The sequence below is a fragment of the Mirounga leonina genome, unplaced genomic scaffold, assembly GCF_011800145.1.
Source record: "Mirounga leonina isolate KUSES-001 unplaced genomic scaffold, KU_Mleo_1.0 Mir_82, whole genome shotgun sequence".
NCBI lineage: Eukaryota > Metazoa > Chordata > Mammalia > Carnivora > Phocidae > Mirounga > Mirounga leonina.
Genome location: NW_023270825.1, coordinates 40763008 through 40780214, shown reverse-complemented (window position 1 = coordinate 40780214; position 17207 = coordinate 40763008). Strand labels below are relative to the sequence as shown.

Here is a 17207-nt window from a genome sequence, read left to right as displayed (position 1 = left end):
GTATGAACGGCACATAAATATTCTACTGTGTGTTTTTATTTTTTTTTTGTTTTTTAAATTCACATCAGTATAGGGGCACCTGGCTGGCTCAGGTGGTAGAGCATGTGACTCTTGATCTCAGGGTTGTGAGTTCAAACCCCAAGCTGGGCATAGCTTACTTAAAAAAAAAAAATCACAATAGTATATATAGCTAATAGCCCTTTAAAAGAATAGACACTGGCTCTAAAGAAACCTAAATTTGAACAGCTAAAGCCACCTAAAACTATAGATGCCCTAACATCAGATAAATCTAAAACTGTATAACCAGATACACCTGGTTCTTCAGCTATTATGAGGCAGTTGACTTTTATACATATTCTATACAGGACTGATATCTAGGCTCAACAGTGGGGGCACTGTAACTGCACTGCAGAAATACAATTAGCCTTGGGGGGTGAGGGGGAAAGCTGGTACATTTTACTTTGATAAGACTACAAGGACACCTGGGTGGCTCAGTCAAACATCTGCCTTAGGCTCAGGTCATGAATCAAGTCCCACATATGGCTCCTTGCTCAGCGGGGAGCCTGCTTCTCCCTCTGCCTGTCGCTCTGCCTGCTTGTGCTCTCTCTCTCAGAAATAAAATCTTACAAAAAAAAAGACTACAAATTTATTTTCAGAAAAGGTAACAGAACCAGAGTGCCTGGGTGGCTCAGTTGGTTAAGCGTCTGCTTTCAGCTCAGGTCATGATCTCAGGGTCCCGGGATCAAGCCCTCCATCTAGCTGTGAACAGGGACCCTGCTCCTCCCTCTTCTCCCTGCTTGTGCTCTCTCTTGCTATCCTCTCTCAAGTAAGTACATAAAAATCTTAAAAAAAAAAAAAAAAAAAAAAAATCCAGTACCTTATTACTGTAAACCTTCTTGGTATTACCTAAAAAGAGAAATAAAAAATGTTTTAAAGAACAAAGTTTTGGTTCAGAGATTACAAATAATAAAATATATTTAGACTATTAAAGCACTTATCTGATAAGCCTATCCATTTGCTTCTATTTCCATCATTCATAAAGGGACCTGAAAAATAAATGACAAAAATCAAGCTGTGTAGGTCATCAATATGTTTTGCACTTCAAATTAAGATTAAGAATTAATATTTTCTTATTTTGTAAAAACTCACTTATCCAGATGCTATTAAGAAACTAGAGAAAATCCACAAATGAAAATCAAATCTTAATGTAGAACACTCAATCAGGTATTTCTCTACTGAATTCCTGACCTTTGGAAATGGAACCCAGACTTGATCTTTTTACTTTCGCACTCTACCATTACCCATATTGTATTTGCAATGCCTAGATTATTATGTGGTTTTTCTTAAGAACTTGTACCACCTGCCAAAGAAAGCTTTCTAAAATGATTGTCAGATTTCTCCCTCAGTCCTTTATGTGTTTCCCATAAAAGTTGTCCAACTTTTTTTTTTTTTTTAAGATTTTATTTATTTATTTGACAGAGAGAGACACAGCGAGAGAGGGAACACAAGTAGGGGGAGCAGGAGAGGGAGAAGCAGGCTTCCCGCGGAGCAGGGAGCCTGATGCGGGGCTCGATCCCAGAACCCTGGGATCATGACCCGAGCCGAAGGCAGACGCTTAACGACTGAGCCACCCAGGCGCCCCAAACTATTTTCTTTTTAAAAAGGGAACTCCAAAACATGAAGTGTGTATGAGTGCAGCTATTCTTATCCCAACCAAGTAAAGCCTTTGTTCTACCACTGTCATGTGTATGCATCTATTATGGTGCTCACTGTAATAAATTAAGAGTACCCCCCCTTCCCTGCCCATGGAAGTTGTTTGAGAAATCATCTTGGTATCTCCACTGGGTGTGAGCAGCCACACAGTAGGCATTCAAACGCTTAAAGGTACAAATTTTTAAAAAATGAATTTATAATAAATAATTGAAATTAAAATAATCCTAGTTAACTGGAAGATAAGGCATACTATTTAAAAACACTGAGGGGAGCTTAGGTGGCTCAGTCAGTTAAACACCAACTCTTGATTTTGGCTCAGGTCATGATCCTCTGGGTCTTGAGATCAAGTTCTGCACTGGGCCCCCTGCTGAGGGTGGAGCTTGTTTAAGATCCTCTTTCTCCCTCTGACCCTCTCTCTCAAACACTGGATCACAACTGTATTCATTGTGGGCTTCTAATGATGAACATGGTTTATGATTTGGGACAGCTCTGGAAATCCCAAACTCCGAAAATACATAAACTCTGGGGGATTAATTTTTTTTAACAGAAGCACTATTGTAATAGTTTTCTTAATAAAAGAAGGGCTTCTCTGCTACCACTAATCACAACAGCTTCAGAATAAGAAAATTAACATCCTAATTAAAACCAGGATAGCAGTTTAAAGCCCATGTCAGTTTCAAATGAGCTTTGTCATATAATAGTGTCACCTTTGGTAAATTAATTTCCTCATCTATAAAGTAAGGATTATGTCCCATTTAAAATGGCATCAAAAACAGGAATACTTAGGTAGAAATTTAAATTTGTGTAAGACTCAATGTGGAAAATTATAAAAATACAGGTGATACCAACAATGAACTACATAAACTTATTAGAAGTCTCAGTACTGTCAATTTTCCCTAACCTGATCTCTAGATATGATGTAAAACCCAGTTTACAAGAGGCTCTTTTTTTTTGGGGGGGGGGGGGAGATAGGAAATCAACAAGCTCTTTCTAAAATTTATACGGGAAAAGGAATTAGAATAGCCCAAACAATTTTGAATAAGAAGACAAGGACCACACCACCTGGTCTGAACACTTACTATAAAGTTCATGTAATAGATATTAATGGAACAGAGGAAGTCTAAAAAGAGACTCACAATAATGGTCAATTAACAAAAGTGAAAAGGTAAATCAGTGGAGAAGGATAGTGCTTTTTCACAAATGGTGCCAGGACAACTAGACATCCACATGCAAAAATAAACACCAAAAACCAAATCATAAGTTGTACCAAATACATAAGTCAAAGTGATCATACACCAAAACGTACCTCAACTAGAACTTTCTAGGAAGAAAACAAGATCTCTGAGACTGTTTTAAAAAAGGGTTCTCAGATACCATACCAAAAACATGATACATAAATACTCAATTTCACCACAATTGAAAGCTGCTGCTCTCCTCAAAACAATGAAAAAAAACAAAGACAAACTATAAGGGGAAAATATTTGCAAATCACCTGACACAGGACATGTGTCCAGAATGTATAAAGAACTCTCAAAATTCCAACAATAAGAAAACAATCCAAAAATGGGCAAATATTGGGGGCAACTGGGTGGCTCAAAGTGTCCCACTCTTGATTTCCACTCAGGTCATGATCTTGGGATTGTGAGACTGAGCCCCCTGTGGGCTCCAGCACTTAAGATTCTCCCTCTCCCTCTAAAAACAAAACAAAAATGGGCAAATATTTGAACAGACAATTCAAATAAACAAAACTAAGTATCTTCTTAAACTATACCACCCCTTTCAAGAGGTAACCACCATATTTCTATGTATCCTTCCACTCCATAAACACCCAACTCTCTTATTTTTTTAACTTTTTATAGATTGTATTTATTTTACAGAGAGAATGAGAGCACAAGCAGGGGGAGCAGTAGAAGGAGAGGGAGAAGCAGGCTCCTGATGCAGGGCTCATTCCCAGGACCCTGGGATCATGACCTGAGCCGAAGGCAGATGCTTAACCATCTGAGCCACCCAGGCGCCCCAAACACCCAACTCTTTTAAAAAGTAAAAGCCGGTGTACTGTGGTTAATACATAAAAGTTGTTGAATAGCAAGGGTCCTTACACATCTTGAGTTTTTGAAGTGTATGAAGTGTATGATTTGAACTTTGATTTTCATTATGTGGAAACAGAATTTTAGGAAGATTCATTTAAGTAGGGAGTTCAACTAATAATCCATATGGGAAAGGGAATTATTAAAAACTTTTAACCAGGAAAAGCCAACAAGGCTTCAAGACCCATGTATGCTGAGAGGATTATTCTTAAGACACCACCAAGAACAGGCGCTTGGATGGCTCAGTCGGCTAAGTGTCCCACTCTTGGTCACAGCTCAGGTCATGATCTCGTGGTCGTGGAGTGGAGCCCCAGGGTTCTGTGCTCAGGGCACAGAGTCTGCTTCAGATTCTTTCTCCCTCTTCCTCCCTCTCCAACAAATAAGATCTTTAAAAAAAAAAAAAAGCATCAAGGAAATACTAATAATTTAGAGAAAGTGAAATGGTATACAAGAACTGGAGGCATAAAGACAATAACCTATCACCTTTAGTAGACTGGCTGGTTTGAGTCAGTAGCAACCAAGTGATAACAAGATTGAATACAAACATCTGGATGCCTATAACGTATCATATTGCCAGGAAAGATTAAATATAAACAAGTTAGGGCGCCTGGGTGGCTCAGTTGGTTAAGCGACTGCCTTCGGCTCAGGTCATGATCCTGGAGTCCCGGGATCGAGTCCCGCATCGGGCTCCCTTCTCGGCAGGGAGTCTGCTTCTCCCTCTGACCCTCCCCACTCACATGTGCTCTCTCTCTCTCATTCTCTCTCTCTCAAATAAATAAAATCTTTAAAAAAATATATATATATATAAACAAGTTAAATAAGATACATTCTTTACCCAGTGGGGAAAACATTTAAAAATCATTAGCAAGGTACAGCTTTCCCCTGCCATCTAGAAAAGTAGAAGTAGAAGGTTCCTATGAAACCTTTCATAAGCCAAAATGGCATAAAGTGAAGAAATTACAATTTATATTGAAAAATTTTTGACCATTCCCAAGCCCCAAAAATAACCTTTCTTAATCCTTTCTGATACTTTAGCATGCATCTTGCTAACAGATGCACAAAATATATGGAGATAAAAGGCAGAAGCTCACAGACACATTCAAAGGTATGGCGGCTTGATGCAGTGTAGTTCTCAGGGAAGGAGCCTTGCACTGCCACTCTCCCTGTCAGGGTACATGCTAACAGCTTGCTGCAAAACACACTGAACAATTTTTGCTTTTTGCCCTTTTTTGGTAAAAGTGAAAATCTTCTTCAGGCTTCTTTGGTAACATTAACAGGTACCAATGTAGGTCTTTTGGTAAAAAAGAAGTACGGGGTGCCTGGGCGGCTCAACTGGTTAAGGGTCTGCCCTTGGCTCAGGTCATGATACCGGGGTCCTGAGACTGGCTGGTCCTGAGACTGGCTGGTCCTGAGACAGACTGGCTGAGACTGCTTAGCAGGGAGCCTGATTCTTCCTCTCCCAGCCCCCCAGCTCAGGCTCAATAAAATCTTAAAAAAAAAGAAGTAGCATAATGAACTTTTGTGGGGTTTTTTTTTTTTTTTTTTTAAAGATTTTATTTATTTATTTGACAGAGAGAGACACAGCGAGAGGGAACACAAGCAGGGGGAGTGGGAGAGGGAGAAGCAGGCTCCCCACGGAGCAGAGAGCCCGACGCGGGACTCGATCCCAGGACCCTGGGATCATGACCTGAGCTGAAGGCAGTCGCTTAACCAACTGAGCCACCCAGGCGCCCCAAGTGGGGTTTGTTTTTTAAAGATTTTATTTTTGGGGGTGCCTGGGTGGCTCAGTCGTTAAGTGTCTGCCTTCGGCTCAGGTCATGTCCTGGAATCGAGCCCCACATCGGGTTTCCTGCTCAGCAGAGAGCCTGCTTCTCCCTCTCCCGCTCCCCCTGCTTGTGTTCCCTCTCCTGCTGTGTCTCTCTCTGTCAAATAAATAAAATCTTTAACAACAAAAAAAGATTTTATTTTTAAGTAATCTCTACACCCAATGGGGGGCTCGAACTTACAACCGTGAGATCAAGAGATGTATGCTCTACCAACTGAGACAGGCAGGTGCCCCATGTGTGCATGCTTTAATATGAATACATATACTGTGTGTAATACACACACACACCCTGAACTTCAAATGTGTACTTTGGGAAGGGGGAGGAAGATAAATTCTGATAAACAAGGAAGGGAATCTAGGACAGTTTCCTAGAGATCTGGTGGATAAGATCTCCAATCAGTGAATTTAGGAGAAAAACTATAGATGTCAATAATTAGCAGAAAAAAACTTCTGAGATGCTAATAATTGAAACAAAGTAAAAAGGCTAATCTATATAAGACTATGAGGAAGAGAATCTAGATGACAGTGGGAATGCATAACGGTTTTTCCATCCGATTCAAAGAACTAAGAATTCTCCACAGATCTGAATTTACAAGGTCTGACGTGAGGCCCAGGATTTGGATTCTGAACAAGTATCTGGTGTGATGCTTGTGAATACACTAAAATTTGAGAATCACTTATTTGGATTTAGTAAAAGAGAACATAACAGAGACAGTTAAAGGGTTTCAAGAGATGAGATTTCTGTTATAAAGCAAAATGGAGAATGAAGCTGTAGGGCATGATGGTTATTGATGAAAACTTTTTTTCCCTGGATTTTAGAGAAACACAGGTCTTAGAAATAGGAACACATACCTAGACGATGAAAAGGAAAGTTTCTGGTAGAAACTTTATAGTAGATGGTTTCAAATATCTCATGATTTGGTATCAGTTTCCTGAACATTTCCAACATGAGGGTGGACAAAAAGCATAAATGCACAGGGATTAAACAGCATTTTCTTATTTTACTGACAGGTCAAGAAAGAGAAACAAAGCTCTGACTTAAGGAAGATCAGGTCAATTTGGTCAAAGAAAATTTTATAGAACTTGGTTCCACACGGCAAAAGAACCTTAATACAAGATTCCCTTACCAGCAATATGAGGGGATTCCGGTTTACATTGAAAATATGTTCCATGTGATCATGTCTTTTCCATGTGTATCTGTCGCATTTTTCCATTATGTCTCAAAAGTAAAGGCTTTAAGAAAGAAAAAAAAAAAAGAAAAAGAAAATATGTTCCACTAACACATTCTATTAACACCTAATTAGAAGTTCATTTCACAGGAGAAAAAAGTAACAGACAGAGGTGCCTGGCTGGCTCAGTTGGAAGAGCATGTAACTTTTGATCTCAGGGTCCTGAGTTCCAGCCCCAGGTTGGGTGTAGATTACTTAAATAAATTAAAAAAAAAAAAAAAGTAACAGATAATTAGTCCCATATAACTAAATGTTCTATTTACTATTTCAGTTGCAGAAGAATTCTTAAAATCATTTTACTGCAAACTCTTCCTCCAAAGATATTCAATATTCACAATGTAGCCAATTTCTATTTGAATCACCATTGACCTTTTACCTGTCCCTACTGAAAAAGGAGTAAATGTGTGGTTGAATGGAAGTTTTTTTGATATTTCTAGAGAAAAAGTCTACTAGAAATGAACACAGATCCTTCCTTTGCAGGCAATATAATGATTCATTCACTAACTGAAATACATTTGACATGGAAAGCCTAAAGGCAAGCCACAAAGTTGGCAAGTCATGCACTAATTATTTCTGACAACAAAAAGTTTCTTTTCCTTCCTGGCAATCCTCTCTTCCAGGATATAAAGCCAAATGAAGCTTTCTGACAAATCACTTGTAAACACGATGTGCCATCTTCTCATCCCCACCCCATCTAGATATCTGGACATCTTCCAAACTGAAATTCAGGAGAGATGCTTTAAACATGAAACTCAGGCTCGTCTACTCTAAATCCATTCTTTCCCCTAAATGGAAATCTGACAAAACAGGAAGTACTTGGCAGCATATAGGAGCAAGTTCTGTAGCTTACGTATTTACTGGTTAACAAACTATTTTTTCGTGACTGTGTAATAAAATGCAGAACTTCACATGTAAGAGGAAAACAAAAAATTTGCCTTGATTACCAAGGTTCCCTTGGCAATTTAAAGGTCTTAAGGACAATTATCACACAGTTCACTGAGGAATAAGAAACGGGAAGATGGCTTTTATTTCTGTTATATTCTTTCAAATCCACCCCCCAATCCTGTCTGACCAAGATCTAAGCCACCAAAATTATACAAACCCTGGAAGCAATTTTAGGACTACACATAAAACTAAGAAACAAATATTAAAAGGAAAAAAAAATAAGATTTTTGGTTTGGTTTGAGGGAATCAACTTGGGAGAAAAGATTTTGTTTATGCTTCAACAGGATTGGGTAGCCCCAAACACAAATAAATATAAATCCGTAAGTGGGCCATTAGGATGAACAGACTCAATAACACACCATGAAACATACCATAAGCCACTGAAAAGAAAAAAAGAAAATGAACCCCCCCTCCATGCCTTCTTTCAGCTGCTCCCTCCATCCTCCCCCAACCCCCCCAGCCCAATTCCACTGCTGTTGAAACTAGAAGTATTTCCAGGTAACAATTTCTATCTTGTTCTATCTTAACTTTTAAGCTATCACACTTATGAGTATAGCAGTATATCAAAGTGCCTCGTAAATGTTAGACTAACAAATGATGTAAGGCATTATTATCTAGTCCATTTTTCCCACCCAAAAAGCAGGCCACAGTTAAGTCATGAAATCAATTCTGTCAGTCATAATAGGCTTAAAAAAAAAAAGTGAACTACCAGAGAAAATACTGGAGAACACTGTACTTTCATTTGTTGTATGTGGTCAGTACACACACATACACAAAATAGAAACTTCACTGTAATGAAATTAGTGATTTTCCTTAGCTATTATTTCAGCTACCTGTCTTACCAAACAATGAAAGCAATTAGAATGCCTATTAACTAAAACAGTGAGGTAGGTAGGACATTAAAGCTTCTGTCAGAATTTGATCCTATGTGATAGGAATCCCATGGGACAGGAATAGCAGCAACTTCCTTAAGTGATAAAATTATTGGGTCAATACCTGATACATCTGATTCAGATTCTCACAGGCTGTTAAAAATCAGTTAACCTTTCAGGGACATAAAGGTATTAGAAGCATGCTTGGTAATTCTTATTTGAAAAATATGGTGCTGGACTGGAACTCTCAAGTATATTAAGAGTTGTAAGTATCTAGCCCCGTGCCCTTTATCTCTAAAAGCAGATACTCAAGCAGAGTAATGTATCCCAGGTCACAACCAAGGAGAACAGGCTTATGATTAGAACACAGAACATATGGTTTTCGAATCCAGTGTTCCTATGTTAAGATGCTTATTCAATCCAACATCCCACTGAACTATTGTAGAAATTCGGAGAATTTTTGAGCTAAGAGTACATACTTGCCACTTTAGCTTTATGAATGCCTAACATGAGCCTGATATTTTAACTTATCCCATTTCCCACCATTCCCATTTCATCTAAATCTAGAGGTCAAGACCCTCTCAACATTTCAGTAACTGAGGATCAAGTAAGTGTCCCCATGAAATATCTCACCCAGTTCCTCTTCTGATTACCTCTACTTTCCATGCCTAGAGGCATTATGGTGGTAAGAAAACTGTTACTTGTAAAGTGAGATTACTGATTGAGCCAGGTGACTTATATGTTCTGTCATTGGCAGCAGATGTATTCTAAGCCCTGGCCAAACTTTTCACAAATTTGGACTACTGTTGATAAGGAAGATTGGTGGGCAGGTGGATCTGTGAAAAATCAGTTACTTAAAAAAACAAAACAAAACCAAACCTCCAATACCTCTGGTCGTTAATTAGATATACCACCTTTTAAAAAACAGCACAAAAACATTCTAATGGAAACCCTTGACCTGTGGACAGTCCCCCTAGTGCTCTACTCCCTATTATGTTCCTGAATCTGACTTAATTCTAAAACCTCAAGTGAGTCATTTTAAGTAACTGAACAGGCAAGATGTTCCTAGTGTACAAACACTGACAAAGCATATTTTTACTAACATGCATTTGTCTATTAAATATCACCTTTTAGATTACTATACATCTTGTAAGCTTTCACTCCACAAGTGAGTGCCTAAGTGCCAAGGTTTGCGACAGGTTCTAAACTTACAAAGGTGTATAAGGTACAGTTCTCTGTCTATAAGGATGTCTGAATTTAGTGAAGGAATATCTAAGTGAATAAAAAGCTACAATGTAAGACAGAAAGTGACAGGAATCATGTTAAGAATATATGAAATTCATATGGACAGATGACCTATAGCTATAGAGGTTATCAACAAAAGTTTCACTTAAAAAGCAGTCTTTGGGGCACCTGATGGCTCAGATGGTTAAGCGTCTGCCTTCGGCTCAGGTCATGATCCCAGGGTCCTGGGATCGAGCCCCACATCGGGCTCCCTGCTCCTTGGGAGCCTGCTTCTCCCTCTGCCTCTCTCTCTCTGTCTCTCATGAATAAATAAATAAAAATCTTAAAAAAAAAAAAAGTTTTGACTGTGTGGTGATACAGGAACATCCTAGATTGTGGGAAAAGTGTAAATAAAAACAAAGACCAGGGAAAACACAGAGTTTGTACAGGGGAGCCATGATAGTTTTAGTGTGACTGCAAATTAGTTTGGAGAGAGAGGTCTAGAATGCTAGGTCTAGACTGGGAGGTCTAGAATGGGAGGCAGAGTCTAGAGGCTTTATTTCTGTATATAACATATTCTTTTAAAAGCTGCCAGAGTGACAGTACGTAACAGCATCAGACACACTAACACCACCTAATATCTGATTGCTTCCTAAACACTTGGCATCATTCTAAGCACTTTACATGTATTAACTCATTTAATAGTAATTCCAACATTGTCAGGGCAGTTCTACATATATCATCCCCATTTTACAGATGCGGCAGAGAAGTTAAGAAATTTGTTGTAAACCACCCTTCTCACAAAAAGCCTGGCCACACCTACACATTCTAAAGCTGGAAGTATCTTCTTTGCTATCCCTGAACTATTTTTAAAAGCTATCATTCTTTTTTTTTTTTTTTAAGATTTTATTTATTTATTTGACAGAGAGACACACAGTGAGAGAGGGAACACAAGTAGGGGGAGTGGGAGAGGGAGAAGCAGGCTTCCCGCTGAGCAGAGAGCCCGATGCGGGGCTCGATCCCAGGACTCTGGGATCATGACCTGAGCCGAAGGCAGACACTTAATGACTGAGCCACCCAGGCGCCCCTAAAAGCTATCATTCTAATTGGGGCCCAGAGAAGACCTAAATCCTGTAAGTAGCTCCAATCTTACTCAATCTTTGAAAAGTAAAAGGTATCAAAGTTAAGGGATTAATAAAAGGAAAGCAATGGAAACATACAAATAACCACATTCTCACTGCAAACAAAAAATGCTGAAAATGTTATAATGCATAAATGTTTCTGAATGTATTAATTACTTTTTCCTCAATCTGTAAACAGATTGTTTTGTAACTCAAAGCCAGCACTATGATGGGAAAAATTTTTAAATGCTTATTTAAATGAGATCAAAGACAATTTTGATATATGTAACAAAGTGGCTCAAATTTCATAAGCTCATATCCCAAATGGGTTAAGTTTTATAAAAATGGATTAAAAAGGCAAATCAAAAAGAAAAAGGGAAAAAAATTAATATTGATTGATAAACTGATATTTAAAAAGCTTGTTTTTTCTAAAACAAAATCATAACTCTTCCCTTGCTAAAGAGCAGAAAACATAAGATTTTCTAAAGCCCTAAGAAAAAAGGGACCGAGAGAGTTAACTAGTAAAAGTAAGCTCTTCTTCTTGAAGAATACTCAAAAATTAGCCTAATCCATGTTTTCTTTTTTAAGATTTTATTTTATTTATTTATTTATTTATTTATTTATTTATTTAACAGAGAGAGAGAGAGAGAGAGAGAGAGACAGCGAGAGAGGGAACACAAGCAGGGGGAGTGGGAGAGGGAGAAGCAGGCTTCCCCGCAAAGCAGGGAGCCTGATGTGGGGCTCGATCCCAAGACCCTGGGATCATGACCTGAGCCGAAGGCAGACGCTGAACGACTGAGCCACCCAGGCGCCCCATCCATGTTTTATTTCTAATTGGTTTTTTTTTTTAATATTTCTAATTGTTCAAGCCCTTCCTTATCAGTATAAGTGATAAAATAAAAGTGGTTTCCAAAAACAAGACAATTAACATTTTTACTTAGATTTTAGATATTTAAAGACTCTTAGCTAAACATTCATGTTCCACACACATCTGTTATCTCTCTGTATTTTGTTAAAATTAAAAGAAAACACACAAAATTTAGTCCACTGGGAAAAAGAGGGGAAGATATTTCACCCCACATATCTGAACACTTTAAAAGCATACATATATTTTGTAAGATGTTATCTTAAAACTGTATTTTTTTAAATAACGAAGAACTGACCTCTCCCCTTTAGTCTGAGAATCATCTGGCTTCCCTGCACTTATTTTACTTACTAATCCACTTTAACTTTTCAATTTAAGTTGTACTTTATTTATTTATTTTTTTGTTTATTTATTAAGTAATCTCTAAACCCAACGTGGGGCTCAAACTCACCATCCTGAGATCAAGAGTCGCATGCTCTTCTGACTGAGGCAGCCAGGTTGTACTCTAAAGATCAGAAATAAGAAAGCCTTGATAAAAACACTAAAATTTAATGGAAGGATGGAATTAGAATTCAAAATACAAGGCGCCTGGGTGGCTCAGTTGGTTAAGCAACTGCCTTCGGCTCAGGTCATGATCCTGGAGTCCCGGGATCGAGTCCTGCATCGGGCTCCCTGCTCGGCAGGGAGTCTGCTTCTCCCTGTGACCTTCCCCCCTCTCATGTGCTCTCTCTCTCTCAAATAAATGAATAAATAAAATCTTAAAAAAAAAAAAAAGAATTCAAAATACAGAAAACAATGTAAGGTAGAGCATTTGCCTTGTCCCAGTTAGGGACCTCAAAGGCACTTTGATAAAGAATAAATGCTTACCAGACATTTCAAGCTCTAACTAGCATGTTTAAAACTGATTTCATTTTCCTTACTAATCAGTGGCCTTTCCTGACCTTCCAAATTTGTTAAAGGTATGAACTATTCCCCCCTCTTTAAAATCTAGAGTGTTTTGTTTTCTTCTTTACCTCTGTAATCAAGTAGAGATCACATGCTGCCAACTCTTTTTCTCCCTCCCCCCCATCCCCACAATCTCTTGCTCACCTATTCCTTCCTCTTTCTCCAGGTCCTACTTTAGTTTCAAGCATGCTGATGCACTGCAACAGTATCTTTATTTATTTATCTTTTTAAGATTTAGAGAGAGGGCACTAGAGCAGGAGGGGGGAGGGGGAGAGAAACCCAAGCAGACTCCACACAGAGCCCACCGCAGGGCTCAGAACACTCAGCAGGGCTCAGAACACTTAACGGAATACTTAATCAACTGCAGTGCCCCCACTGCAACAGTATCCTAACTGTCTCTCTACCTCTAATTCCTGTGTCATTTCTTCAGTCACACTGGACACTGTTTCCAAATGATTTTCCAATAATACATCTTGGGTACATTGTACCTCTCTGTGTCTATTCAAAAACCCTCAAGAAAAATAACTAAAATTAAAAAGGAAGACTGTATGGAAACATATCTGCAGCAAATTACTACTAAATATATAACAAACTCAAAGAATTAAGAAATAAAATATCAAGACTGCTACATAAATGGATAGAGATCTTGAAGACAGAACTTGTCTATTACTATGAATCAGTAAGTGAAATTACAGAAAAAGGTCCCACTTCACTAGTTAACAACAAAAATACTACAAAGAAAAGGAGAGCTCAACATATTATGCACCTATTAAATTAGCAAAAATGATTATAATTATAGGCTACCCAATGCTTACAGCTAAACTTAGGGAGTGACAATTAATCCTAAAAGAACGGTCCAAAAGACAGAAGATACTGTATGCACACAGATGATAATTATAACACAATACTGAGAAACCAGAAACCCAAAAGGTCAAGCAACAGAAGAATGAAGTTGAAACAGTCTGATTAAGTATCTTCAGACATTAAAATTATAACAGGGACTGTTGGTCACATTGAATGCTTATTACAATGTTAAAGGAACAACGAAAAATAAAAGTTCATCTAATTATAAAGGAAAAATATGCATACGAACAAGGAAGACGGAAATTTTAAAAATCTGAAGTTAGAGTGGGATTAAAGGTGATTTTTTTTTTTAGTTCCATTTTGGTTTGTAAAATTTGAGAATAGAACAAAAATAATTTTCATTTCCTGCTCAATCCCAGCTTTCAAGGCCCTCTCAAGGTTCCCAAACCTGTATAGAGGACAAGCACCCCATATAATTCCTGATGTGCAGCTAATTCTAGAAATGTTGATAAACTGGCCTCACACAATTTTCCCCTTGTAATCTTTAGTCACCCATCTTCTCCAAACTGGTTTATTTACTACCCCAAACAAAGCTTTCTTCATATAAATGAATTCTTGATCACAACTTTCCATCCACTAAGAAAGTCTAAGATTGTCCCTTCTTCTAATTTTACAAATTATATCTCACTAACCTTGAAAATCCTTCAATGATCACTAAGTAAATTTCTTCTTGTTCTGCATTATAAAACAATGTGGCTTGGGGCGCCTGGGTGGCTCAGTCAGTTAAGCGTCTGACTCATATTTTGGTTCAGGTCATGATCTCAGGGTTGTGAGATAGAGCCCTATATCCGGCTCTGTGCTGGGCATGGAGCTTGCTTGCCTGCTTAAGATTCTCTCTCTTCCTCTGCCTCTAATCCTTCCTCAAAAAGAACCCAAACAAACAAGAAAAAAACCAAAACTACAATTTGGCTTTTAAAAAACAATTAGATCTGATTGTATACTGAACTTCGACAAATCTATTATTCTCGTAAGCCATGATTTAAATCTTTAAAAACCTACCTAAATTGAATCTTTTGAAATAACTATATTAACTTTCCGTGTTTAATTATGTTTTCTGTTTAACAATAAGCTCCTTGAACATAGATCCTTGCCATGTAGAAACACCACCAGATACCTAGATCAGCTTGAATCCAAATCCTACAATACGACGTCACTCTAGTTTGAATTATATGTGGAAAAACCCCAGGCATCTATGCCTCCAGGTGGCCATAAAAATCAGCAGTGACACCTAATAGGGCAAAAAGACTATACAGGGATTGCAAAGATTGCTTTGTTAACAAATAAGCAAATTATGTAACTTTCCAAAAAATAACGAAACCATTAGGAGAGCAGGTACATTCAACACAGCAATCTGTTCTATTTCTCAACATAGACATTTACAGAAACTGTACGGCGGAACAAATTTGATCATTTTTCGAGATACATGTATACGTGACATACATACATAAAATAGCAACAGCCGATCTTAATTACTAAATAAAAGGTAAAGTAAAACTACATACCAGAAATACAATTTTCAATAGCAGATCCAGGTCTTCTAAAACTGGAACATATTCCTTCATTTTCCCACAAAATGAGGTTTATTCTAAAAGACAAAGACTTCCTTTAGTTTTGAGTATGAGTTTGAGTTTGAATCCTCAGAACATAGACTATTTTATAATCTCCTTAAAAAACAAAGAAACAAATACTTCCGTTCTAAACACTTTTACTGATGAGATCCCTGTATGTCAACTATTTTAACATGGGCTCAAAAAAAATCAGGAAAATGTTCAATGTTCCGTGATTAAAAATCCAGAAATGGGAACCACATGAATGGATAAACTAATCCATAGGAATGTTCTAATTTTGAGATTTCAGTGTAAAATACTACCTTAAGAAGCTAATTACATAGCTTCATTTGAAGCCCTGACCAAATAAATAAAGCATTCTGCTTTCAAAATAGCTTTTCATCATTGACACACCATTAAAAATTTTGATGATTTTGATTTTGTAGGGAACATTATTCTATTAGTTTGGGCTCATTGGAATAGGTTACGAAAAACAAATCTATCATAATGAATTTTCTCTCATTAATACCTAAAAGATGGTCTAGTGACTGTTAATATTCATCTATAGTCACCTTCCATTAATATATCTAAAATCCTCAAGAATTCTCAATGGGCTCTCTAAATCTGTATTACATTAACAATTACAAATCAATATTAAAACAAGTATTTGGATCATTATAAGAATTTTGAAGGCTAAGATAGCACCATCTGTGGAACATTACAAGTTCTTAGAAAAGTATTACGGTTAAAGAAAACATTAAGTTGGTTTATTTCACATATTTTACAAGAGTGCATACAGGTTCATAACAAACACTGACAAAGCACCTATCATGTATCAGGTAGGGAAACATAACAGTGATAAAAATTTCAGTTGCTGCCCTCTGGGAGTGGAGTCTCAAATAAAGAGCCTAGCAACTGCAAAACAAACGTGATGAGAGACAATATAAAGGGTACTATGAGGGTACAAAAGCACCATGAGAATGCACATAAAGATGGAAAACTTTAAGGAAAGCTACGAGGAAACATAAAATAAACTCACTAACTATATCATAAAAACAGTGTTTGTTTTTAGTATCCTCTAAATGTCACTTCTGTGTAGCAAAATATTCCACTATACAAATACCTAACTAGAGTCAAAAATATATTAAATTTAAGAAATCACTTGTAAGGTCCAATAAAAATTCTCAGAATTATTTTACTCTATGTGTGACTTAAAAATTATAATTCTACTTGAATAAAGAGACCCAGGAGAGAAAACTAAAAAATAAAGAAAAAAAAAAAATAGGGGGGAAAAGGAAAAAGGACAGCAAAAAATATAAGTGCAGTAAGAACAACGCTTTCTGATGGACAATTGTACAAAGACTAAAGCCTTAAATGTATAATCCTTTTGGCCTTTTATTTCCATTTCTAGGACTTTATTCCAAATAATCAGGAATGTACAGAATGCCTAGGTATTTTAGCCACAGACGACAGTTCTCAGGCAAAATCTCTTGTAAAACACGCACAAGGATACCAAACATTACATTGCTATTATAGAAAAATTAAGGTATCAGATTATATAAAGTATGGTACATCTATCCTATAGAGCACTATGCAACCATGAAAAATGCTTTATGGACAAAATGTTTCCCATGTTCCAAGTATTTTCCATAAAGAAGAAAACATGAGTGACAAAATGAGCACAGCTAGAATGACCTTTATTTTATAAAGCAAAGCTGATGAAAATGAGAAACCCCTCTGCATTATATGTAACTACAGTATAAACTGTAATTACCTTTTGGTGGAAGGAATACAAGAGATTTTTGTTTTCTTCTTTTGGCTTTTTAGTAATTTCCCATTGCTCACTGACATGCATTATTTGGATCAGATAGTACTTTTAAGTTGGGTAGTGGAATTATAGGTGATTACCCCCTGGACAGTTCAGCAGTATTGTATTGTTTTACTATTTTACTAAGAAAAAATAAATCACT

General features: G+C 37.3%; 1 protein-coding gene across 1 annotated transcript in view; it reads right to left on the bottom strand.

Annotated features, from left to right (window-relative positions):
• ARMH4 (armadillo like helical domain containing 4) overlaps nt 1-17207 on the bottom strand; it is a 228843-nt gene that overhangs the window by 210061 nt on the left and 1575 nt on the right. Inside the window, exon 3 of the mRNA XM_034992671.1 lies at nt 15193-15275. Within this exon, the coding sequence (XP_034848562.1) occupies nt 15193-15252 (60 nt within the window). The 5' untranslated portion in view covers nt 15253-15275. The remainder of the gene's footprint in view (nt 1-15192; nt 15276-17207) is intronic.